At 25.2% G+C, this 21,007-nt stretch overlaps 2 protein-coding genes and 1 long non-coding RNA gene across 8 annotated transcripts; all 3 read left to right on the forward strand.

The window, feature by feature from the left end:
• The first annotated feature begins 1,384 nt into the window (after positions 1-1,384).
• On the forward strand, positions 1,385-6,741 carry LOC112691058 (importin subunit alpha-5-like). Its single transcript, XM_025565189.1, has 10 exons — positions 1,385-1,545; positions 3,425-3,519; positions 4,284-4,446; positions 4,575-4,731; positions 4,788-5,182; positions 5,249-5,424; positions 5,929-6,111; positions 6,181-6,363; positions 6,424-6,573; positions 6,640-6,741. The coding sequence occupies exons 2-10, from the start codon at positions 3,448-3,450 to the stop codon at positions 6,715-6,717; spliced, it is 1,557 nt and encodes a 518-aa protein (XP_025420974.1). The 5' UTR covers positions 1,385-1,545; positions 3,425-3,447; the 3' UTR covers positions 6,718-6,741.
• Positions 6,742-9,717: 2,976 nt separating this feature from the next.
• LOC112691044 (palmitoyltransferase ZDHHC6-like) lies at positions 9,718-13,961 on the forward strand. 4 transcript variants are annotated; one of them, XM_025565165.1, is made up of 10 exons: positions 9,718-9,980; positions 10,044-10,225; positions 11,196-11,198; positions 11,270-11,354; positions 11,429-11,588; positions 11,656-11,773; positions 11,938-12,075; positions 12,918-12,983; positions 13,541-13,728; positions 13,794-13,961. In XM_025565165.1, the coding sequence occupies exons 1-10, from the start codon at positions 9,911-9,913 to the stop codon at positions 13,900-13,902; spliced, it is 1,119 nt and encodes a 372-aa protein (XP_025420950.1). In that variant the 5' UTR covers positions 9,718-9,910; the 3' UTR covers positions 13,903-13,961. The 4 variants fall into 4 exon arrangements, with proteins under 4 accessions (XP_025420950.1, XP_025420952.1, XP_025420953.1 ...); XM_025565167.1 differs by having other exon boundaries at positions 10,194-10,225; XM_025565168.1 differs by lacking the exon at positions 11,196-11,198 and having other exon boundaries at positions 10,194-10,225.
• A 4,830-nt stretch (positions 13,962-18,791) lies between these two features.
• Positions 18,792-20,523, forward strand: LOC112691064. 3 transcript variants are annotated; one of them, XR_003149278.1, is made up of 3 exons: positions 18,792-19,119; positions 19,879-20,209; positions 20,363-20,523. It is a non-coding gene; the product is annotated as an uncharacterized LOC112691064 (long non-coding RNA). The 3 variants fall into 3 exon arrangements; XR_003149279.1 differs by lacking the exon at positions 18,792-19,119 and adding an exon at positions 19,308-19,411 and having other exon boundaries at positions 20,045-20,209; XR_003149277.1 differs by lacking the exon at positions 18,792-19,119 and having other exon boundaries at positions 19,492-20,209.
• The last annotated feature ends 484 nt before the right edge of the window (positions 20,524-21,007 follow it).

The following is a 21,007-nucleotide window of genomic DNA, read 5'->3' on the forward strand; positions in this document are numbered from 1 at the left end:
ATGATAAATTATTAACTCATATCATTGTTTGCTCCAAATATATTTAGATTCGCATTTGATCAAATTAAAAAATTCATAGTATTACAGTATCTCATCAAACTAGGACGTTATTCGAATGCAATTTCATTCAGTTAATTATTTAGATAACATTTTATTCAAATAAATTATTTTTCTGATGATTTTTTCATAATTATTTTAATAAAAAATTATTTAAATGATTTTCAATCATAGTATATACTTCGAATAATTTTCGATTATTTTATTTGATTAACCCAATGGTTATTGGTCTTGTGGAACATTGCCCGTGTTGGTTTAGCATGAGTTCAGGGTTTTTATTCTTCGGGGCCTCTAAATTCAAAATCTAAAATTAAAAATTGTCTATTTCGTAATTTTTTTGCACTTTTGTGTTCCGAATATTTTTTAATTTTATGTTGTTTTTAAATTTAATTAATTTTAAGCATATATATTTAATTTTTTAATGGGCCTTCAATTGAGATTAGCACCCCGGCCTCTTGAAACTTATATTCAACACTAAACACTGTACCTATGTTACATCTTGTATTTGAGGTGTACTATATAGCAGGAATGTAGTGAGTGGATTCAGGGGGGTTACTGGATACAACTATCCCCCGTTGGAATAAAATTATATGAAAAATAAAGTATATTCGGAAGAATTAAATAATAGATAAAAAATATAAACATTGACAGATTTAATCTTCGACCATATAAACTTAGTTTATATGATCGAAGGATTTAATACAATATTATCACATCATTTTATTTTTTTGCATCAGGTGCGGATACAAGGAAGGGGGGAGTATGGGGGCTAATGCTTCTTCTTGGATGTTACGTAGAACCATATTGGACTTAGGTACTTTAAATATTTAAAAAAAATAGTCGTAAGAAAGACTTCGCATAAATTGAGAAGCACATAAAATTATGGCAGTAACTGAAAGGTGGTCCTTTAGTTACTTTGAGTTACCTACCCGTCTCTGTTATACTATAATATTAAAATGAATATAAATCAATCTAAAAAAATAAAAATAATAGTAAATAATAGGATGTAAATTTGTCATAAGTTGTCTGTTGCATTTGTATCAATCAAATATTCAACAGTTTTAGTAATAAGAATCGCCTACAGTTTTAGTAAAAACAAGTAATTACACTGAATATACATTGACATATTTAATATGTTTATGTGAATATACTATAAAAAGATATAATTAAATTGGATTATCCACATTCGTGGATATTAATCTATATTAACTGGTTTCAACCAATAGATTTTAATGAATTTATCATTGTTTAGTAATCTTGTTTATGGTTTATTTGTTATTATCCTGACAACCGGGAATTTTCTGTACTTAGTGTAAATTATTTTCGCATTTGGCCATTTCCTTAAAAATACAATCGTTTATTACTTATCTTATGTTTTAAATTGTATAACTTTTAGTGATTTTACATAATTGCTATAATAATTTTCCGTTCTGAAATAATCGATCATTATTTTTTTAACACTCGTTGGATACGCTTAAAATTTTTTTAGTAAGTATGTTCTCTGATACTTTTTCTTAATAATCAATACTTATATTTAAAATTTTTTTTTCACTTTTTCACAATTATTCATTATAATTCAAATGCATTTTAATTAAATGCATACTCGTATTTCAAACATGTATTTATAACTGTTGATGGGTTTGAAGTATAATTATAATTTTTATAAAGAAATGTTTAGTTCCACAATAAAATTATTATTTTCAAAATCGTTAATATTTAAATTGTATAACAATTCTTATTTGTACATTTTGTTCGGACAGTTGCACATACTCATAAATTCATTTTAATAACATATTACATCTAGAGGCGTATTTATGTAGGGGCTGCTGTCCAGAGCGTCAAATTATTAATAATTCAGAGGTGTAGTAAATTTCAAAAATTTAAAAGGAATAAGACAAATTTTTATTTCATAGGTTAAAATATTAGACCACGACCAGTGGTTTTCAACCATAGTGAGCATGACCCTGAAATTTAAAATTAAACTATTCTTGACCACAAAAAAATATAGTCTTAATCCCACTAATGTAAATCATAATTTCTAATCAATATCAATAGTTGTCCAATTTTTCTTTGCTATCCAATGTTTAACTCATTTAATGGTTCAAAAATATCACTTAAAAAAGCCAAATTGGCTAGCCACACGTCATCATTTTTCATTGAATGAGTTGTTTTTTTCTGCTGGAAAATATGTATTTCTACACATTAAAATATGACATGAGAAAGAATTTATACCAATGTACATCTGAGTGAAATATATTAACAAACAGCGATCCCATCTTGTTACTTATGGCATGGAAAATTCTTGAATTCATTGTCTTTGATTTTATAAAATTTTGAATAGCATTCTTAACAACTATATTGTTAACTAAATTTCTTGTTTAATTGTTTGTGTTGCCAAATTTTTTCTGTGTGATAAACAATGAACAATTACAGCTTTTGGATTAACTTCCTGAACTTGTTTATAAAATTTAATTAAACTCTCAAACATATCCCAATGCAGTCAGTCTAAATTAAATCATTAAATTTAATATTATATACATATAGAAAGCACTTAACCCAAGCAATCTATAATATCCATAAAACCAAACTTTAATAATTTGTATTTATACAGCTAAGCGTTCTAAGCTTATTTTAAAATTAAAATGTTATATTTAAATCTTTATATAAATATATTAATCTTTAATTGTTTTTTATAAGCAATGAGTTTATGTATACTACCTTAAGGGACCTTAAGGAGTGGTCATGAGTTTGTAATACTCCAGGAAATTATGAACTAAAATAGAAATTATGTTATATATATTAGTCTTTTATTATATGTTCACTGTTATTCCTTTCTTTTGTAACTGTATTTTTAAAATTGTTAAAAGAAATAATAATGAAATTTATTTGGAGGGGAGGGGGTCACAAAATATGTCCTTATCCTGAAATTCCTAAATACACCATTGATTACATCTATGTTTAATTTTTTTAATTAAATGTGACAAGTAATCTCTATGCAATTTTACAAATCTATTTTTAATTGTCTTGCATCTACATTATCGTTTTCTATAATGTTTTCTTATAAATGTATTTATTTCTTTTGTTATGTTTTTTCTCTTATATCATTGAATTTTAAAAAATCATTTTCTTATAACTTGTTAATTTAGGTAAATGATTATAATATACAACACTAATGTTTAATTTGTGTATTAAAACAAACATTTAATCAATATATAACCATAAAAAGAAAAATATTATATATAGGCTCTTGATTATAATCTAATAGGTATACCAATTTCGTTTCTTTTTTTTTTTTTTTTATGAATCAATAATAAGAGTGATTTACACAAACTATTTATTTATTTGTTGGCAATATTTTCTTTTTTAGGTTTTATATTTGAGGACATCATAATGCCTACAAAGAAAATTAGTGTTAATAGCCGTAGTTTTGATGTGTACCAGGACAGAAATAAGTATTATGAGGTAAAAGTTTATTTATGTAAATATATATTATCATTGTTAATGTATCTATATTATTTTTATAATATATTTCATCTTTATTTCAGCTATATTCTTAAATATTTCAATGGTTAAATTATACTACAAGTTTAATTATGCTTTTATGCGGTATTAGCTATTATTTTTTGTCTGTTAGGTGAGGGGGATGTTTTCATAAAATTTACCAACAAAATTCAAAATGTCTTTGAATATGTATATAATAAAATACTACATGCTGCTAAATTTAATATTTTTCGCATTTTCAATAGCACTTGATTCTGTTGTCATAAATCAAATTTTAAATATTAAGTGTAAATTTGTACCCTTTTTTTTAATTTTCGTCAATGCTCGAGTTCATCATAAAATATTTTTTGAAGAAGCATGGTATATATAAGAGTTTATATGGAGTCATCTTAACGGTGATTATTTTATTTATATAACATAAATATATCATTTATTAGGTTTTGTTTTTCTATAAAAAAAAAATATTAGGTTTTGTTTATTTCTTTTTAATTTATGTAGTTAAAATTATTTAAATATTTGTTGTTATTGTGAGTTTAGGTGATATAAATTTTATTTTTATTGTTCACATTAATCTGTAAGTGTGCAATTCTTAAAGTAAATATGTTTAGATAATTTTCTTTATTTATCTTATATTGTTAAATATTTTAGCTCAATATAATTATTTCAGTATTATTTTAATTTTAAATATATAAAATATTGGTTAAATGTATGGGGTTTTCTTGTAGGGCTTACGTCGAAAACGTATTGAGGTAACTGTTGAGCTGCGAAAAACTTTACGAAATGAACAAATGTCAAAACATAGAAATATAGTTTTAAATGATAATGATGAAGATGAAGAAGTAGAATTTAATCCTGATCAAGAAACTACTATTGATACTATCAAAGAGTGTAAGAATTTAAAACTTGAATTGTAATATTACATAATTTTTTTTTTCAGTAATAACATAATTTATGTATTTGTATAATAGTTTTATTTTATTGTTAATGTTAATAATCTGTCATATTTGAAATTTAAGGTTTAATGGGTAATGAATCTCTCTCAAAAAAATTAAACTGCTTAAAGTATGCTCGTAAAATGTTAAGCTCAAGAAAATGTGCTCCAATTGATGACTTTGTTAAAGCTGATATTTTACCAGTGTTGGTTGATTTCTTAACATCAAAATATGATGACAAGTATGATGTTTAATGTCAATTTATTATCAGTTTTTTTAATTTCTAATATTTTGTAGAACCGATTTCCAGTATGAATGTGCATGGATATTGACTAACATAGCATCTGGATCATCAGAAAACACTGTTTCTTTAGTTACTGTAGGTGCAATTCCATTGCTTATTAAATTACTCAAATCTCCTGATATACGTGTAATGGAGCAAGCTGTTTGGGCCTTAGGGAATATTGCTGGTGACGGACCTAAACTAAGGGATATTGTATTAGAAAATGAAATTGTTCCAATTTTAAATAGCTTATTGGAAAAATCAATAGAAGTTAGTGCTCAACAAAATATTGTATGGACACTATCAAATCTTTGCCGTAGTAAAACTCCTCCTCCAAATTTTAGCTATTTACTTCCATGTATTCCATTATTAGTTAATTTGTTGAATCATAGTGATCCACAGGTTATTTGTGAGTGAATATTAAAATGGTAAGAATATTAATTAAGTTAAAATAATATTATCTATTTAATTGTAGCTAATACTTGCTGGGCCTTGTCATACCTGACTGATGGCAGTAATGAAAAAATACAAGTAATTATTGAGGCTGGTACATTGAAAGCGATTCTGAAATATTTGGAAGTTGATGATACTGCTATTCTTATACCTGCACTACGTGTTGTTGGCAATATTGTTTCTGGCAATGATTTACAAGTAAGTTTTTTTTATAAATTTTTATTTAATTGTTTTATTATTATCAAAAAGTAAAATGTATAGACGAATGTATATATATATTTGTCTATATTATATAAATATATATATAGTAGGGTCTCGATAATTCAAACGAAATTGGGGAAAAGGATTGTTTGGATTATTGATTTATTCGAATTATCTATGGCTTAATAAAAACGTCAATTTTATTGTGATGTAAATTATGAAATTAATTTTATCTGTATTAATTATAAAAAAAAAACTTGTAATTTAAAGAGACGATGTATACAAAAATTATTATAATTATATATGTATGTATGTACAGCCAGTTAATATAATATTTATTACATAATATGAACCTTATTATTTAAAATATATATTTACTATTATGATACACATACATATATATTAATATAGCAATGCAATATTTCTCAAGCTCCTTAGGATTACCGCATATTTTGAATTATCGTATATATATGTATATATATTTTAATTTATATTATATAGACAAAGCATGCCTTGGACCATGGTGTACTTAAATACCTCCATAATCTATTAAACCACAAACGTATTCCTGTTGTGAAAGATGCTGCTTGGTTATTGTCTAATGTGATGGCTGGTAGTGTTGAACAAATTCAAGCTACTATTGATAATAATCTATTACCAGTTTTGGCCAGTGCTTTACATCGCGTAAATATACAACTAATAATCTGAATTGTATTTCTTTAGTAATTAGAAAAAAAAAAATACAAATTTCAGGGAGATCTAAAAGTACAGAAAGAAGCAGCTTGGGCAATAAACAATCTTTTTAGTGGTGGCTCAGTTACTCAAAAATCTGCGTTAATTAATCTTGGAATATTGGATCCTTATTGTGGCTTATTATTATCCCAAGATGCTAGAATGGTTGAGATAATATTGGAAGGTCTTAATCAATTGTTGGAAGTAAATTATAATGATAATTTTTTATTTTACTGAGTCTTCTAATGAGAGTATTTTACACAGAAAGCTAGTAATGATGGTACACTAGCTAATATTTGCATGTTAATTGAAGAAGCTAGTGGATTAGATCATTTGGAAGCATTACAAAATCACTCTTCTAATAAAATTTATGAAATGGCATTTAGTATAGTGGAGAAATATTTTCAAGGAGAGGTTTGTTCAAATTTGTATAGAATTATACTTTATTCAAAAAATTATTCATTTTATTATCTTTCATAGGATGAAATTAATCAATTCGATTTTGAATTACCATCAAGCAATATGAGTCATAGTGATTTATTCAGTTTTGACCACTGACTAAAGAAAATATTTTGAAATTTGATTAACTAAAACATTTTTAAAATAATGATTTATATAAAATTAACTAATTTTTTACTATTTATCTTTTTATTTTTATAAATCAAAATCTTACATTCATACAGTTTTTATTTTATATTTTTATTTTACTTTAAATATGTATATTAGATTATGTTATGTTTTTATACTAATAATATATTTTTGTGCATTGAGTTGTTACCTAGTATTGATTTACATTTTATAGTAAAGTTAGTTAAATTAAAATATTTAAAACTACAAATATATATCCCATTTGGGCTAAAGTACACTTAATTTTTATTTTATAATTTTTATTTTTTTAAAATGTTAACATTGTGTTCTTGATCACTAAGTTGCATTCTTAATTTGTTGTAAACTGTTTTTCTTATATTCTTTATATAATTACTAAATATTTTTCAGAAATAATATATAGTCTCGTCTATTAATAACTTGGATCAAACCTGATTTATAAAATTTAATTGTCTCTTCTCGATGTTATTTTGCTTACCACTATTCTTAATTCATGTTATCCATTTCTTGTAGGTAAGTACCTATATATTAAATTAAACGAAATATACTATACAAGAGGGGATATTACTTTTCTTATCACCAAAAATGTTATTAAACTATGTATGAAAAAGTTGGGTGTAATGTATTAAAACTTAAAACTAGGAAAAAACTCTAAAAAAGGATGTTTAATTATATAACTTTAACTAATAATTTGTGCCAATGTTTTTGTACTATTGTTATTAAAATGTTGAAAAAAATTAGTGCCTAATGCAAAATAAATTGCATTTTATTGGTGGATTGAAAAATATTTTCTGGGACAGTTGAAATATCAAACTACTGATCTTAATCACCTTTTATTATAAAGAAAATTCCATATAATATATTTATATTTAGGTATTTTTCAAATATTAAAGTAAAAGCTTAACTAATAGTAAATTATTATTTTTTTTGTGAAGAATGAATGTGTTTATTCTTAATTTTATAGTAAGATAAGTATATTCTCAGGTGTTATTATCAGTGTAATTTTAGTTGTTCTTAATATCTTGATTGACTGAGTATAGTCTTTGTAATGTCATCAGTGGCTTATACAGAAAATATTTTCGGGAGGGTCTAATATGGACAGTGTTAAATTACCCCTGCTATTTAAATATTACTAACAAGACAGGTATTTATAGAATGTCCCAAAATGATTTGATGTTGAATGCAAATTCTAAATAAGCGTAAAGCACCATTAAAATATAACAAATGTTTAAAATAATTTTTAAGTTTTTTAAAACACTTCGGGGGGAAAGGGGGGGTTGCAGCCCCTATGTCATTCCCTAATATAGAAAAAGGTAGTATTTTATTCGCAATGGTATGACATTAATTGTAAAGGCTACCAAATAAGTACTACACCGAAATTTTCAATCGCTATTTTTTCACCATTAGACAATAGTCGAGGACAAGATTTTATTATACTGTTATTAGTGAGGAAGCAATTACAAAGCATGTTCATTAAATTTGACCTACTAAGTTAACAAATGTATTCATAAATTTAGTTAGGTCTACTAATTTACTTGAATACATCCTAATATTTTGAAAATAATTGGAATTTTATTTTTTAGATTTGGTAAATTAGAATGTGTATAGGCGTGCGCGCAGCCCAAACACACTCGTCACCCACCGAAATTATTTAAATGGAGCCTTACAACATAAGTCCAAGAGTAAGGGGTCCATATTTTAACTGATGTTACTCAAATTAAATTTAATGTATTCTAAAATGATAGGTAATTAATAAATTTTGTAGTTATAGAAAAAATCAATTGTTTTTCATTTTCATGCAAAAATTTATTATGATAATATAACAACTACAATTTGTTATAAATATAAAAATCATAAATGAAGTTATCTGAGAATAATACACAAGATTCAAAAAAAATATATTTATTGAGACTAATATATCAAAATATTTTAAAATAATAGTTATGTTTATTTAATTATTTACACATTAAAATTTATTAAATTTACCTATACGTTTTGTTAAGATATGTAGGCCCCAAAAGTATTGAAGGTATCCCCTGAAATACATGTCTGCGCACGCCTATGATATGGAGCCTTTAAAAGTGCTGTGCTAGAAGGAAAACAGTTTAGTGCATTATTCAATATCAGTTGCGTGTTGTGCTGTTATACATTTGTAGTGCCACGGGGGTCAGTATTGTTTGGGGCCCTAATTGTAAAAATTACTTTAAAATCATTATTATAATATTAAAATAAATATATTTCGTGTGATATAAATAATCTTCGTACTATCTGTAAGTAGTAAAAATTATTATTAAATATATTTTAAAAACATTTATTTACATTTTATTGGCATTCAATTTTATTGATTTAAGATATAAATTCGTTATTATTTAAATATTTTTGTACACGCAGATCTTTATTTTAACCCCAAGTTCTAGCCCAATATTACCAGCAGTCAGTGATTAATAATGAATTAAGATAATAGTAAGTAATATAATACATACTAATAATACATGAGGGAAACTATATAATTCCTTGAATGAATAAAAATACAAATTTTATACTTTCCCTTATACTTTAAAAAAAAATCTTTTTCTTAATTGAATCGGTCATTTTGAAAAGGCCATATCTCCATAAAATGAAAATTGTTAGGAGACGTAAAAAACTATTTTTAGAGATCAAAATGTTTAAATTTAGATATAAATTGAAAATGGGTTGAATTATTTAATTCCATTATAAAAAACCAACTATGATATGGCAGTCTCGCAGGAAATATGCATTATTATTAGTTAAACACATCTATCACATAAAACTAGTTTTGAAAATGTATGGAGAAATGGAATTTTCGAAATGACCGATTCAATTCATAAAATTATTGATTTTTAATATATCTTTTTTTTGATTTTTGGCGAGGTTTTAACTAAACCCCCCTATCCCCTCACGGGAATCACCCAAACATCAAATCCATGTGATAACGTTGAAAAGTAAATAAAATTGATAACCGATCATTATTTTCAAATTTGAATTCTTGCAGATTGGTTGGCTAAGTGGCTTGTAAATTATTCATGGGTAGAGGTAGTGGTTTAATGTAGTTTCTTCTATCATATCCATCGAGAAAATGTTTTTAAGTTAATGGAAAGTCGTAGTCGTTCGAATTCAGCTCAATATGAATAATCTACAATTGTCACGGTCGAATTTAAATAGATTTGCTCATTGGGGACCATTCCTGTCAATTGGTAAGTACACTAAAATATTAATTTAAGTGAACATTATTAATTGCTTCATCAAATGTATTTCAGTAATTTACAAATTTATTACACTAACAACATTGTATTTTACGGAATTATGGTGGCCATGTTTTGGATCACTGGGCGGATTTTTAAACAATGCACTTTTTTTAACATTGTTTGTCATAAGTTTTTCATGTTATTTAAAATCTGTCATTGCAGGACCTGGATTTCTCCCACTTAAATGGAAACCGGTATGTACATCTTTAATTATGAATTTTCATTTAAATTATAGTTGACTGTCATCATTCATTCGTTCATACCTATGTAATAGGTCATTTGCAGTCAGACAAGGAAACTTGATTTCCTCTTACTACCCTATACAAGCCGAAGTACTCCAAGGGAGTGTTCTTGCCCTCAATTTATTCAACATATATACATCAGACATTCCCAAAGTAGCTAATATGATTACAGCAACATACGTTGATGATACGGCTATACTTTCCTCTGATAATGACCCCATACTAGTTTCTTTAGCTCTTCAAACCCATCTTGATCAAACAAACACCTGAGCAATCCAGTGGCAAATCAAAATTAACCCGGAAAAACCCTTCCATATAGTATTTACTCTTCATAAAAATGAATCTCCATCATTGAAACTGCAATGACTGGAATCTCCACAACCTCACTGGTAAAATACCTAGGAATTAAACTCGATCAACGTCTAACCTGGGGCCCCTATTTAAAAGTAAAACGCAAAACACTAAATCAATTTTATACAAATCCCTATTAAGGCTTATCTGTACTTAAGGCATGCGAATCTGAGGCTGTGCCAAACCATCCCAAATCCAATTCATTCAATTCTTCCAATCAATCTCACTCTGACTTATTGTCCCAGCCCCTTGTTACATAACTAACAAAGCACTACATAAAAATTTAAAAATAGATACAGTAGACCAACTAGCCAAAAAATTCTATACAAAACTTCATTCAAAACTACAACACCATCAAAATCCACTCATCTCACTTTTATCCTTGCGCACACCACCCAAAAACCCTCATTGCTGTCTGAAAAGACGTTGGTACCATGACCTCCTAAATTAACTTAAATCATGTTTAGAAGGGTTCTATCAATGGATAGCTTCCCTTATCAAGCTATTCTGTTATGTAATAATATTGTATAAATTTCTTATTTACTTATTGTGTTTTTTTTTTCAAATACAGATTGTAAGTATTTTTAATAAAAAAAAAAAAAAAAAAAAAACTGTCAACATAAATAATAGATTTATGTATTATAGAACCTTGAAGAGGACGAACAGTATTTGCAGTTTTGTAGAATATGTGATGGATATAAAGCACCTCGTGTTCATCATTGTCATAAATGTATTGACCTGAATTACTTAAATTATTATTACCAATTGTTATTTTATCAACTAACTAATCAATTATTTATTCAGGTAATCGTTGTGTGTTAAAAATGGATCATCATTGTCCATGGTTGAATACTTGTGTAGGATATTCAAACCATCCATCTTTTGTGATATTCATATTCATTTCCATAATAGCTTCTATTCAATCATCTATATTACTACTCAAGACACTTCTGCTAGTTCTTGCGTAAGTAAGTTATAAATATTTTATTTTTAATAACAAATTTAACTTAATTTACATATTTTATTTACAGCCAGTATGGGCATAGGGTATTAATCTATTTTCCTTTAAAGTTGACTCTTTTGTGGATTACAGCATTTGGGTTAGCTGTATGTTTAATATTAACTCTAAGCTTACTGTTATATATACAAGTAAGAAAAACTATTACATTATAAATAATATTAGTAAAAATGCATGACAATTTAGTATAAATTCATAAAAATAATTGTAGTGTACAAACTTAAAATCAAATATTAAATCAATGTAAATATTTTGTTTAAAATTATTTAAATAAACATTTAATTTTATTGTTTAGTTGAAGTATGTGTTAAAAAATTGCACCAATATTGAAGACTGGATTGTGGGGAAAGCAATATCCAGACGTGAACAAGATCCTAGTTTGCCACCTTTTATTTATCCCTACAATTTAGGTCCGATAAATAATATTAAAACGGTAAACTTCAGTATTTTAAATTGGTAAAAAGTATGACATACAATACAATACAATTATTCAAAGATTACATAATGTGTTACATACTATGTGATTTTATGTATATATAATAATTTGTAATGTAAGTATATCTTGTATTTTTGATATGTTCACTGAGTAAATAATAAATTTAATAAAGAAAAGTAAAAGTGTCCATTATATGTTACAAAATTTCCTACTACAAAAAAATGCACAAACAATATAAATGTATTAAATATTTTATTTTTATTATAATGTTTCAGCAATTTAAATTTTATTGAATTCAAGGTTTTGATTTCTAAATTATTCATGCTTTTACTGTTCATTTTTTTTCAAAAACATGGTTCGTTTACTTTCAATTTTTTTTAACAGACGACAAAGAAGTACAACAGCTAATTTAAAGACTCTTTTCTAAAACAAACTTAAATATTTTCCAACAATAATAATTCAACTTTTTGATAGAAAAGTATGTTTAAATAAGTTATGTTTTAGTATAACAATTTCTCAAATTAATTTCTATTAATTTATTTAGAAATTTAAATTGATAATTCATTTTTTATTACACTTTTTTTAATTTATTTAATAATTTAAAATAATATCACATTTTAATTAATATGAACATTAATTTATGAAAAATTGTGTGATAATAAAATCATTTTAATAATCTCTAATGAGTTAGTCGTAAGTAATGACTAAAAAAAAGTTTTATTTTATACTGCTTATGGCACATTTTTCTTTATAATGGTACGTCATATATTTACCAATATTATTGAATTATTATACTGCCTTAAACGAAAGAAGTAATAATAATCTATTTTTTTAAATAGTTTTTTTCCAAAGGAGATGGTATTCACTGGCCAGTACGGGAAGAATGTGGTGAATATGATTTAACAGTAAGTAAATAATTATTTATACTTACTATTTATTTTTATGTTTGAAAAAGTAACCAGATGAGATGAGTAAACCAATTACTTGGATATCTTTAAATTTAAATTAAATTATGTCATACAATGTTTGATTGAATTTCTGAAAATTACTCTGCTCATTTTAATATATAAATATGATCATTTTTTTTGAATAAAAAATTATTTTAAAATAAAAATAGTGTATTTTATAATCAATTAAATTAAAGAAATATAAGTTTAGTTAGAATGTGATTGAAAAAATATAGTATACATTTTTTTTTTTTTAAAAACTGATTTTATTTAAAAAAATTTAGTGTTCTTTGAACCTGAAGAATTATTTAATTTTACATGCATTGGGTAGTATAAGAAAATGGACTTCTAAAGTTAGTGTACTCTTATTATTTTAATTTATTAGTATAAATTTGTATGAACTTACAAAAAGTTTTATAATTAATTGTAATTACTGAATGCCATTTTTACTAATGGTTTTTGTTAACATTTGGAAATAGTATATTAAATATTTATTAAATAATTAAATTTTAAAGATAGAACAGTTAGAACAAAAACTAATCAAAGAATCATGGAAACAACCAATGAAAGTTATTAAAAATTATAATGGCAGATGGTTTCCATTAGTATTTGGTTTATGTGTTTGTTGTCAAATACCATGGACGGATGAAACTCGAATGCCATTGAATATTGGTGATGTCATTCAAGTTACCCGATTTCGAAAGTAAGATATTTGATCAAAGAATATAAATTTAAAACTTGATTATTAAAAATAAAATATTTTTTCAGGTATTGGATGTATGGACATAAAAATCTTTCCAATGGTACTCGACTACGAGGGTGGTTTCCAAAACAGTGTGTGGAAACACTATCAACCTCTTCTAAGAAAGACAAATAAAATTATTTTAAAACTATTTTTTAAATCTGAATTTTAATAAATTAATTGAAATTATTCAATATCTTTGTAAAAATTATTACTGATACATTTTTAAATTAAGTAATAATTTCTAACATTGGCTTTATTTAATATATTTCTTTGGGAACAAATTTTATATTTAAATTAATACTATTTTAAGCTGATCTATTACTTCATGTTTATTACCTAATATCTAGTTATTTACTTTCAAAAGACCTTACCTTATATAATTAAATTTATAATGATATGAAGAGAAGTTCTATAAGAAGCCATGTTAATAATGCAATGCCATAATACTTTTATGTTTGATTAAACCTAGGTTTATTTAATGTAAATTAAGCTCTTGATATATTCAATAGTCTGTTAATCACTGAATAGTAATCTCTGCATAATTAAAATTTTTATAATTAGTTAAACTTTCACATAAATCTATCAAATTTATCATTTTAAACTTATTATTATTTCAAAAATTAAATACAACAATTATAAATTATGTATTTTAAATTAAAAGTTATATGTTTTAGCTGTTGTAGTATTGACTGTTAAATACTTAAAATTAATTTGTATAGCATCTAAAATTATTAATCCATCAATTTGGACATTTGAATATTTGAGACAAACAACATTTTCCTATTTAAAACTCAAATAATCAACAGTTATTTAATAATCTTTTATAATAAGTATTGATATATATATATATATGTAGTATATAATAATATAATACATAAATATATATATACTATATATTATATACTTTTAAAATATTTTACTGTTACATAATTATAATATAAATTATAATTTTTATCGTTCATATGATTGTTGACATTAATAAAATAAATGTATGAAAGTTGAACTATTTTACTAATTTTTCTGTAACATTATAGAAGAAAATTAATACAATTATTATTATTTATAGTTAATATAATCTTAAGTAAATATTTTAAGTAAATATTTACACTTCATTAACTTAACATATTTACTGGAGGAAAAAGGAGTTGCTTGAGCTTTTTCCTTTTTTCCATATATATATTTTTTAATTTTAATTTTGGTACTATTGTCGTGTATTAAGTACCAACCACAAATCATTTAATCCATAAATATTAAAATGAGCCGGTCCAAACAAAATAGTATACAATATTTTATGTTGAATGTGCAAATTATATATATTAAACTTTTCTGTCACACAGTACTACCTACACACCCCATTTTAGTCATGAGTAGGCTCAGGGACTTTTAGCTTTAAAAAATATCAAAATATGCACCAAAAAATAACCGTATGTGCGCTAATATATGCCTAAAAAAATTGAAGTATAACGAATATGTGGTAAAATTAAATATTTATTTTATTAGAATTTATGTTATAATGAACACTGAACAAGTAATCGAAATTATTTAATAAAATAATATCATTTATTATAAATACTAATATTTATAATCAATGATAATATTTATTATCCGATATCGTCTATCTGACGACTCCAAAAACTGCACGCTTTTGATAAAATACAGGAAAAATCCGTACATTTTTAAATTCTTGTAACCAAAAGCTGCACATTTTATAATGATATATTTTTTTTTTTTTTTTTTATTAAATAAAAAAAATATACAGTTTTACATTAATTGTACATTTGAATTATCTATCTTCTGTAAGCTAGGCTTGTGGCGAAGATAGAGAGTTATAAATTGATACATATTATGCTTAAAAACTAAAAAGGAAAACTAAAACACTATTATTGCGTAATTATACAATACAAAAAGAGATAAATAAAATATAATACAATAAGGTTAACCTAAGTTACATTTAAAGATACATGTAGCCAATCATTAATTAATTTTTTAGCGTTATAATAATTGTAATTAATATTAACATTCTTCTTTATAGAGAAAGGCATAGAATTGTAATATATAGGACCAAGATAATCAACAAATTTTTGACCAACTGATTTTTTACAAAGTGATGTTTTAGCATCAAAAGATCGAAAAGCTCTTTTGTTACTAATTTCATTTTTCTCTACCCATTGATCTAAGTGTTTAACCACCCACGTAATAGCCATTTTTTTGAAAACAAAGTCAACTGGTAATACATTGAACTCTTTAAAATTAAGACCAGTTGAACCAGCATAGTTTGTTTTTTGTAAACATACACGCACTATCTGTCGTTGATGCAGCAGTAAAGGTTTTAGAGCGTTATCCGAGAGCCCTCCCCTGATTAACAGTCCATACTGAAATATTGCTTGATATAGAGCTAAGTATACAGTTCGCATGACATGAACAGATATAATTTTACGTAGCTTATAAAAACTGTAATTTAAACTTCGTAGACGCATGACTATGTTATTCACACGAAGATTCCATCTAAGGTGTTTGTCAAACGTTAAACCTAGATATCGAGTACTAGATACTCTAAATAATTTTTGACAGACTGTGCCATTACACAATGTTCCATTATCACAGAAATGTAACGTAAGTTCATCAAAATTATCTTTAACATCATTTATCGAAAAGTTCATAAACATAGTTTTTTTGAAATTGATAGATAGACTCCTAAATTTTAGAAATTCCACAACAATTTTGGATTCTCGAGTTGCTTTGGTACTAACATCGCTCCAATAGTCACCACAATAGAGTAAGCAGGTGTCATCTGCATATGTAACTATTCTTCCGTCAATGTCCAAATTACACATATGATTTATGTACAAAATAAATAAGAGTGGACCTAACACACTTCCTTGAGGAACACCGCAGTTTATAAATAGATCATCACCTGTAATACTATTAATACGAACAGTTTGCTTTCTGTTTTCCAAGTAGCTTGTGAACCAAATTAAGCTTGTTATAGTGATACCAAAATTAGATAAAATATTTATTAATATTTATTATTATTATATATAATTTATTATTTATACTACATATTTATTCAAAAACTATTGAGGTACAATGTATATAGGTATTGAAAAATTTAAAAAAATATATAAAAATGTTTAAGGCTAAAATTTTTAGCCGGTTTTTTCAAAAAATTAAAATATAAATAAAAATTACCCCCTTTATTACTATCTTCTTCTTTTTCTTATGGTTTATTACGGTCTGTACGATATACTTATCTGGCAATCCATAGTCTGCTGTTTTTGTCTACCAATCTTTTTGTGGTTAAAATCAAATGTGTGCAGTTTTTGGACGCAACTCGCCTATCGGACGGGCGTCGTTCATAACTGCACACTTTTATATCTTAATCCTACATATTTTTGCCAAGTTAAACCGTTCAATACCGCACAAATTTATATATATATTTATGTATTTATTTTAGAGTTATATATTCAATAATCATTGAATTATTTTCCTAGAAAAGTATTTATAGAAAATCATCGTATTTCGATAGCAGCTGTTCCTATTTAATAGTTGTATAATATTTTATTTTAGAAAAAGTTAGCTGTAGTTATAAATTATAAATATATATATTATTTAATCGATAGGGGAAAATATTGTTTTTAATGACAAATGGAAATTTGAAAAATACGATACAAGAATATCAAGAAAGTTTTCTCAATATGAATGTATTTTATTTTTTTATTTTTCGAATTTTTGTACTGAATATTCAAAATATATAAAATATACTCTAAAAAATTGTAAAATTAATAAATATGCTCTAAAATCTAAAAATCATTAAATATGCAAAAATATGTACTATAAACTTTTGATATGTTTTTCGTAGTGTCTTGGAATGAATTTTTAGCTCACTTAGCAATAAATCCAATGGTGCAAAAAAAAACATGCAAATATAATAACTTCCGAGTCCTAGTTATAACTTATAAAGTTATATCATATATGTATCTATAGTTTTTAATTTTAAAATTGAAAAAATTGTCAAAATATGCAAAATAAGCACATTCCTGCAAAATTTATCAAATATGCAAAAATATGCACAATGAAATTTTAGATCTTATATCATAGCACCGAGAAATGAATTTATTTTGCATTCTGCTATTTTTAACCATAATTAACAAAAGTATGCAAATGTTAGAAGTCCTTAAGACTAGTCATAAGTCAGCTGCTTCAATAAAACCCGCATCTCTCCGCCACTGCGTGTATATGTTTGTATACTTCAGACATGCACGTATTGTTAGAGTACTGAAATTAAATTGCGAAAATAAATAGTTAACGAGTCAAATTTTTCTATGTTTTATTACCTACTTGATTTTTTTTTTTTTAATTTGTGTTAGTTTCTTTTGTTTATAGTCGTACAATTGGTATTTAGAATATCGGTGCACAGCCGTATATAAATATATGTATGGAATAAAGTAATTTCACGATCTCGAAACACGCAATTTTTGGGGCATAACACGCACTGCCAAAGAAAAAATAGTATTTTTTGCTTGTTATTTAATTCGAACATACAAATGCGTCTGTTAAAGGTAATAATGTAGTATTCAGTAACGGATAATAAAGTCACATGCAGTGCCCGATTTAAAAGTGTACCTGGGTGACAAGTCATCCGGCCCTAATTTTGAGCGGCCCTCATATTTTTTGGTAGTTTGTAATATTTTTGAATATTAAACTTTGTAATTATTTCAATGCAACGTTAAATATTTCTTTTTATGGAATCATAAAATTTAGAAGAAAGATAAAAGTTGTCATAATATTATATAATATTAAATATTATCTATGATATTGACTTCGTAAATTATAAACGTTTAATAATGTATGGCCTGGTTTTTCAAGTGTATAAATAACTGTCAGTTGAAAAACCGGGCCTATGACATAAAACTATAAATATTTATATTACCAACAATAATTATTAATCAAGTAAAAAACAATAAAACTATTAAAAATAATTTATAGTTTTAGACAAAAATAATTATTATTGTCATCCATTACTGTTTCTTGGTAAAAACCGAGACAATAAATATTAAAATTGTAAACAAATCGATCAGTTGTTTGAGTGTCTATTCTATTTATTGAACTATATGATAACATTCAGTTAAAATGCGATTAATGTTCTATTTATCAGTCATTAACGTTATTTTCATCATAGACAAGAATATTTCTGCAATAACTTTGTGAGTGCTATTTCCATAGATAATAGAAGATAGATAATTCTTCTATTATCTATGGTTTTACAGGTAGAAACATGATATCGAAAGAAAAGTATCGATACTTTCACTTGGTAACGAATGGAATGAAAATAACGAAACGTAACGACCGGTATGAGTATCGAAAAAAAAATATTGACCCTTTTACTTAGTCCTATCATCATAACAAATATAATTAAAATATTGATAACAATAAAATATGAAAACGACCTATATGAATAAGTATCAAATGAAAAATTATTTTTATATTTTAAAGTTTTCTTTCTCCAAGTTAAGAATGTAATCAAAATGTTAGTATATCTTAAAATATGCCATTTTACTAATATTTAATTAAAACTAGTTATGATTCATGAACCACAGATAAAAATGCTGTATGTAAACAAATTTTTAATTGTTTCCGCCAGGTACCTATATCATTATTTGTAATTTATATTTCATCGAATCGGTATATAAATCAGTAAATCTAAACATATTGTATATTTTATGCAATACTTTTTACTATTTCCATGGCTAAAAATGAACTCAGTATACATAATTTATGATAAAAAGGTTTATTATAAACCTATTGACACTATTGTATTGTGGACTGTAGTTTCTGGTTCATGGAAATAACAAATATAGTCGTATAAAGTATAGACTTTAGTATGATAATCGAATTTTATAAACAAATTCTCTACCATGCGCAAAAATAATTTATCTAGAAAAGAATTATTCTTTGATACCATTCGACCATTCGAGTTGATTTTTGAACCATTATGGCGGTTAATAAATGATTTAATGCTATACATTCGATACCAGTATTTTTTTATCGATACAAGTAAAGTATTGATAGATACAAAAAGTACTTGTATCGATACTTTTTTAATATCAGTAGTATCGCAACATCCATAATCACGAGGGCTCTTCTGTAAATTGTTGTCTTTTCGTGAACACTGATAGTATGTTTATGTTGCTGTGATGTTTCAAACACCGTTTTAATTTTTTCATTGTCAATCAATCTTGTTGTCCAACAATATTTCATAGCGGCCCTTCTATAGGTCAGTGACTAAGTGTACCTTTTGGCCAAAAGAAGAGGAACAATGCCGAAACGTTACACATGGTATAGCAGAACTTGCATCTTATTCCTTCTACAACCGATTATTACATTTTTTATTTACTTAAACCACTAAAATGTCAAATCTTCAACATAGTGGCAACTTGAGGTAATTTATGTAAATATTAAACTTTATCTTCCATTCAAAATAAGGAAATTAATATATATATTTTTTTAACTTCCAAGGTAAAAAATTCCATTAAACTATTTTATATTCTCCTTTCATCATATACAACAATTATTGTTCAATAATCTTTTTCAGAAATGCTCCTGCGAAGAGTGTTCTTGATGTGGTGATATAGATATTGGCAAATAGTGGTGTATCAAGTCGACTGAATGATCCAGTAATAGCAGTAATCCAGTAATAGTAATTTCTCATTATAGATTGATATTAATGGTATTAAAGATGACATTAAAGAATTTCCCAGGTCTGAATGTTATAAAAATTTGTAAAAGTAAATATTTCCTTTTAATAAAACTATTAAATAACTTATTACTTTTCATAAAACATTAAATATTCATATAAACATTTAAACTTGATTAATAAAAAGTCAGAAATAAAGCATAAATTTAAATATTTTTTTATATTTCTATAATATTTTAATAAGTTATAAAACAATCATATTTATACCATTGAAAATGAAAAGTGATCTCCGACTCCCGGAGGAAAATTGATTTGTGTGGATCCAAAAATAAATCCAGGTTCTGAAAAAGAAAACATAAAAATAAATGAATAAATATTTGAATATTTTGAAACAAAATAATATTGATTAATTTAAATTGAATAATAATTTAAATTTATGAGCAATATTTATTAATAGTAATAATGATTAGTTAGTTTTAATCAAATGATTTAAAAGTTTTAAGATATTCTATGTATATAAAATGAATTTGATTTTTATACCAT

Source organism: Sipha flava, unplaced genomic scaffold (genome assembly GCF_003268045.1).
Source record: "Sipha flava isolate LNK unplaced genomic scaffold, YSA_version1 553_pilon_pilon, whole genome shotgun sequence".
Classification (NCBI taxonomy): Eukaryota; Metazoa; Arthropoda; class Insecta; order Hemiptera; family Aphididae; genus Sipha; species Sipha flava.

Bases quoted from the DNA above. Each gene is read 5' to 3' on its own strand.
- LOC112691044 (XM_025565165.1), top strand. From the start codon at position 9,911: ATGAATAATCTACAATTGTCACGGTCGAATTTAAATAGATTTGCTCAT. The intron at 9,981-10,043 runs GTAAGTACACTA...AATGTATTTCAG, and splicing joins GGGACCATTCCTGTCAATTG to TAATTTACAAATTTATTACA. The intron at 13,729-13,793 runs GTAAGATATTTG...ATATTTTTTCAG, and splicing joins CAAGTTACCCGATTTCGAAA to GTATTGGATGTATGGACATA.
- LOC112691058 (XM_025565189.1), top strand. From the start codon at position 3,448: ATGCCTACAAAGAAAATTAGTGTTAATAGCCGTAGTTTTGATGTGTAC. The intron at 5,425-5,928 runs GTAAGTTTTTTT...TATATTATATAG, and splicing joins TTTCTGGCAATGATTTACAA to ACAAAGCATGCCTTGGACCA. The intron at 6,112-6,180 runs GTAAATATACAA...TACAAATTTCAG, and splicing joins TGGCCAGTGCTTTACATCGC to GGAGATCTAAAAGTACAGAA.